Below are 6,000 nucleotides of genomic sequence, written 5' to 3'. Positions count from 1 at the left end.
CCTGGGCACTCAAGGGGAAAGGTTTTTAAAGGGTATTTTGGAATAAAGTGTGTTTGTGATGCCACCTGTGGTGTTTGGTCAGTAGGGACCGACACTGGTTAAAGGGGTCCTCTGAGGTGATGTTGTTGCAGCAAGATGGTGATGCTACCCACAGGTGCAGCAGGGTCCCCAGGGCTCCCAAGGTGTATGGCAAGGATGATGGGTTGCCGATAAATAACGGAGGACACAGGGTTGCAGTCTTTACCTGGTTTACTGATGGTAGCAGGCCACAGTCCAGGGTACCGGCAACAAGTACAGAAGGAGTCCAGGCAGCTCGAAAACAAGTGGAAATCCCCTTGGGAGGTCAGGTTGGGAGCCTTCCACTATGCGCTGGTTTTCTGGTCCCTTGCTACCTGTAGCTTGCTGGCAAGGTACCCCTTTCTCTCCTGTCCTGGGACAGTACCTGCACGGTAGGCAACTTGGGCCATTCTCTTGGGGTCTCTGACAGGGTGACTCCAGGCTCTAACTGCTGCTGTACCTCAGGTGTATGGGAAATTTACATAGGGTCCTTTGCCCTCCGGTTCTGCTGTGGGGCTTGCAGCTCCCCGCAGCCTCGGGCTCCAGGTGCCTGGTCTCTGCGCTATGGCTCCTAAGAGGCCCAATCACAGCCTCCTTGAGCTCTTAATCTTTTCTCTGCTCCTTTCCTGTCTCTTGTCTGCACCAGACTAAACTGACTCCTCCTCTAGACCAGGATCAGCAGATTGGATGCCTGAGCTGTCAGTGACCGTGTACAAGACACACTGAGCGGAAGAATCGTGACATTATCAATATCAAATTAATGGTGTATAAGGATAGGCAATGTATATCAAAATCTTGGAAAAGCCTTTTATACTTTCTATGCCACTAAAATGCCTGGCATTGACAGCCTGCATTGCACAGAAACTATGTTGACAATTAAATACTATTTTGCCATATAGTTTCCCTTTTTTGTCTATATAACGCTCACAAAATAAGATATTGTTTTCAAATTGGTGAAAAAAAATTATCTTCAAAAACCCACATAAGAAAAATACACCAAAATAAAAAATAAATATGCAGCTTATGAGTGTTGGACTATGAATAGCATTTATCCACCACTATTCAAACCTGGGGCTCAGGACCCTCATTCTAGTGAACAGTGAGAGACCCCCAGATATCTCAAATGTATCCTGTGGATTAATCTAGTTTTTGATCCAACCATTTGGTAAATGTAGTATTCCCAGGGATGACAAGAAAATGTGAAACAGCCCATATTGAAATAAACAGAAGTCCTGTAAAAATTTGGAATCACCCACAGAGTAATATAGAAGCATTTATTTGATAAAGTGTATGGCAAGCAGAGGAAAATAAATATAGCAGGATGAATGTGCACTAGATGTGCTGATAGTGATCGGCCTCCACACTTCCAGGTCTCATCAATCGACCCGGCTGATACACGAGGTCCACAATATACGTCTCCGGTGATGATTTGGTTCCTGCACGAATGGATTCCTCCAGTAACTTCACTTCATTCCACGCTCGGCCGTAATCTCCACGTGTCAGGGAACAACCGATGCCAATTCTGTCAGCTATAGCCTAGGACAGCAGCATATCATTACAAGGAAAGAGGCACTGGCTGTGGACATCACATCTAATGGGAACATACTGCCACTAAGTCTCATATTCACCTTTTGCTTATATTATAGTCTGCCTTTAAAGGGACCTTAAATTCTTTTCTTCAATCCTCCAAACCACTCACAAGTTTACATAAAGTTACAAAGTTTTACAATGGAGTTGGATTTTACAGCTTATTATGTGCATCTTTATTTTTTCAGTGTCAGACTGACCCCTCCATCAAGTATAATACATCACACTTCCGTTAGTCCAACCCAGAAACCCAGAAACACGTTGTAATAACAACTCAGAAGTTCCTCCACACCAGCAGTGCAGTCGTAAGATCCAACGCCATTGGAACTCCTTTTCAGTTTGTGTGCAGACAAGGTAGATCCTCCTACACCTGCAGGATTGGCAGTAGGAGCTGGTATTTTCATGGACTCAGTAGACGTTGTGTCCTTATACAAAAGGTGAAGGTGAGCGTGCAATTGTTTCTCCTTTGTGCCTACACAATACATTATCACCCTACTGGCGATGTTCTTAATCAATAGTATCTAAACCAAGTCTTTTTATCATTGCCGCATCCAGTTGACACCAGCTGTACAGTTGGCACTAGAGATCAGACTTCACCGGCAGCAGTCTGTCACTCTATTTTGTGATTCGGGTCTAAGGGGGAAGGTGCTAAGTCAGTGTAAAGAGACTTATAGGCCATGCAATGCTCCCCTGGGAAATTATATATGCAAATGCTCTCTCCAGATAGCAAGAGGACTTGAACTTCAGTGCCACCTAGAGAAACATTTCCCCCTGAGACCCTCATCAGAAGTCTGTCATTCAACTGAATCAGACCTCTTCCTTTTCACTGAAGAGGGGCAAACATTCGGAAACGTGTCTGCAAAAAGAGTGTCTGGCTTAGTTACATTCTTCAGTCATGTGGCTAGGCTTGTTAAAGGGTAGATACTTACTTTTAGGATTGTTACTTTCACTAGGTGGCCTAGAGTTCAAGTCCTCTTCCTCTCCGAGGGGGCTATTTTCATTTTAGGCAATTATAACTACTGTCCCGGTAATAAGGTTTTTTTTCTGTGCTTCAGCTAAGTTTGTGCAGTCACTCTATATGACTGCAGATTACGGAGTCCTGGCAATGTGCACACTGTATGGATTTTGCATTGCTGATTGAGCGGTTATCACGTGACCATAAGTATGCAATCTGCATAGATGCAATCATGTGTTGACTAGCAACTTTGCCTTCTTTTGAGAGTAGTGGATGAGAAACCAGTTGGCACGTGCCTGCAACTACGCAAATCGTATAATAAGCACTTGGCCATGTAACGGAGCGCAATCTTGACAGTGTGCACATTGCCAGGATGCAGCAATCTGCAGTCACAGGTGACTGCACAAATTTAGCTGAAACCTCCTTAAAGAGATTTTCCTACTGAATATAATTATTACCTATGCACAGGATAGGTAAAAAATGTGTGAAAGCAGAGGGTCCAATGAAGGTGAGCCATAGAGGTATAACATGCAGTTAGTGGGACCAACGCAATATTTCCAACAGAGCCCCCAACTATCATAGATCTTTAATAGTATTGGCCTTCCCTTATGAGTCAAAAGGGACTTTGTGTGCCTCCCCACAAGGTTTTATGGCCCAAGTGCAACTGCACCCAATGTAGTTATGGCTCTGGGAACCCAAAAGATCCCAAGAAACTGAAATGGAGAAGATACAGATTAGATATTAGAAAAAAATGTTTTGACAGTGAGGGTGATCAATGAGTGGAACAGGTGTCCGCAAGAGGTGGTGAGTTCTCCTTCAATGGAAGTCTTCAAATAGAGGTTGGACAGACATCTGTCTGAGATGGTTTAGTGGATCCTGCATTGAGCAGGGGGTTGGACACGATGACCCTGGAGATCCCTTCCAACTCTAATATTCTATGAACAAAGATTCCTGTGTACAAATGTGTGACTGCCAGGGCCGGACTGGCCATCTGGCAATTGCCAGAAGGGTCTGTCTGGTCATGGGCCGCCTTGTCTGCTACGTTGTTAACAGAATCTGTGTTCTCAAAACACCCATACTGTTAAGAGTTGTGATGGAGCACAAAGTCGCTGACTGTCACTTACCCCACCAGGCCACGGGTATCATTAGAAATATTGGTCTTGTAGAAAATCTTCCTTTCCTCCATCCAGGGTAATATTAGTAATATATCCTATCTGGTTCATGGGGATGGGGACAACATGGGCCTGTGTGATTTCAAATGCCAGGGCTGTCCGTACCTGGTGACCGCCACTCTGCTCACCTTTATAGGACTGATGGAGCTAGCTGAAGAGAATAGAGCAGTGCTCACACAAGCATTCTGATTCATTTAAACAGGCGACTTTGGAAGCTTCTTAGGTTCCCAGTAGTCAGACCCTCAGTAGCCGTACATTTATTACTAATAGAGTGGATTGGTGATACATGTATTTAATGGGACAAGCCTTTAAATGTCCATGTTTAGGATAAAGGAGTTACTGATTGAATAGGAAGGAGACATTACAAAGGTACACAGATTTCTGCAGAAAGCCATATGAACTCTATATGCCACTCTATAATAAAGATATTATAAGTAGGAGGATTACCACAGTTACGGCCCGTGCACATGGCCATATTTTCGCTCCGAGTGTGATCAGACAAAACATCGGATCACACTCAGACCAATATCAATCCATGCGGCTGTGCACATGTCCAATTTTTTTTCCTAGGATCGACTCAGTGATTTATGAATAAATCGCAGCATGCTCGAGTTAGATCCAACTATCGTATCACCCTCAGCCACACACATCAATGAGTCCATGGGAAACACCTGACTGAACTCGGATGACATCGGCGTGCAGTCTGATTTTCACAGATGGAAAAAAAATGTTTTCATCTTTTTCATTCTATCTTCTCATCCAAGAGAATCGGATCACACTATGATCAAACTCTGATCGAGTTTGATCAGAGTGTGACTAGCATAATCGGCCTGATTTTGTCAGATGAGAGAATCTACACCCTGTGACCCCGGCCTAATCCAGAATCTGATGATATAAGCCATACAGAGGAACAGCACGGCTCTATAGACGTCTATAGGCACCATCAGAGTTTACTTGGAGCTGCATTACATTCATGTACAGTAGACCTGTATATACTGATACACCTTGTAGCACCGATGACATGTGGATACACTCACCTTGTAAAATAAGGCTCGATGATAGAATATTCCTCGCTTAATTTTTCCGATAGGTATTACATTGCACTTCAGCTCATACTTAAGCTCACCAACGTGAAGCTCCCAGCTGAATTCATGCAGCCGATCTTTTGCTATAGGTCCACCCATCTTTTCCGCAACAAACCTTCGTGAAATGAAAACATATCCATCGCTTTTCAGATTTTTTTCTGATGAAATTTTTTTCAAGTACCATCAAAAACCAAAAAGTAGCTATTTTTCTTTTTTGCAAATGGCCGCTGAGTGATTGCTGCAATTACGCTCAGATCATTAAATAAATTAAGATGGTAATGTATGCAGCCATTTAGGCATTTTGTCTGCTAAACTGCATTTTTTCTGTAAGATTAAAAGCCAAACATAAAAGCTCAAAATGAAATCAATTTTAGCCTGAAGTCTGTTGAAATTAGGCAAATCTAATGATTATGTAATTAGGGAGGAAGAAGGGATTTATCAGCAAAGGGTTAGGCTAGAGTTCAACATGTTGCTTAATGCCGAGCATTAACCTACACAATTAAGAGATTTCCATAGCGGCACATACACTGGAGACTGGTTTTCCTTCTCCGGCATTCTTATGGCATATGACACGGTATACCGCCAAATTACCCTTACTTGTTTAAGATGGGTGGCAGGAAACAAACAGCAAAAACGGGATCATTCATGCTGGGGACATATACGGTTTGGTTTTGGCTGAACTGAGGTGAGGAGTCTGGGGCCTGGATTTCATGTAGAGTTTGTGGGTGGCAACAGTAGGCCACATGGCTGCAAAACTGTGGCAAATTGCAGAAAAACCAAGCCTAACGAAGATCCATATTTTTCAACCATTCATCCTTGCAAGAAGGTTTGGTCTTAGTACTACGAACTGGGACTTCAGTAGGGAGAGAGTAGTCACAGATTGGTGGTTGACATTTTGCCAGGAACATCAGGAGCAGAAGCTGAGGGAACAGTCAGGAGGAGAGCTAATGGGGGCTATTCCCTTTTTGGAGAGGGCTTGCAATAGACAGTATCCTCTGCATTTTTTTGCTTGGCATACTGCACTCATTTAGCACTTGGGCAAAGAAAGCTTTTAATCAAAAAGCTGTCTGCATATACATTTCTGGCATGGATGAGTCGTCAGACATTGACCTATATGGGTAGCTCCCTTCTTGAAGAGAGTTAA

The 6,000-nt window shown here is 43.5% G+C and overlaps 1 protein-coding gene across 2 annotated transcripts in view; it reads right to left on the bottom strand.

Annotated features, from left to right (window-relative positions):
• Positions 1 to 1,317: 1,317 nt before the first annotated feature.
• ARMC3 (armadillo repeat containing 3) overlaps positions 1,318 to 6,000 on the bottom strand; it is a 91,593-nt gene continuing 86,910 nt past the window's right edge. For both annotated transcript variants that reach the window (XM_069729556.1, XM_069729557.1), the window contains exons 18-19: positions 4,809 to 4,971; positions 1,318 to 1,593 (exon numbers count right to left, since the gene is read on the bottom strand). In XM_069729556.1, the coding sequence (XP_069585657.1) occupies positions 1,390 to 1,593; positions 4,809 to 4,971 (367 nt within the window). In that variant the 3' untranslated portion in view covers positions 1,318 to 1,389. The remainder of the gene's footprint in view (positions 1,594 to 4,808; positions 4,972 to 6,000) is intronic.

The sequence above is a fragment of the Ranitomeya imitator genome, chromosome 6 (assembly GCF_032444005.1).
Source record: "Ranitomeya imitator isolate aRanImi1 chromosome 6, aRanImi1.pri, whole genome shotgun sequence".
Taxonomy (NCBI): domain Eukaryota; kingdom Metazoa; phylum Chordata; class Amphibia; order Anura; family Dendrobatidae; genus Ranitomeya; species Ranitomeya imitator.
Note: the sequence above shows the minus strand (reverse complement) of the source record. Positions and strands in the feature narration are given on the sequence as shown.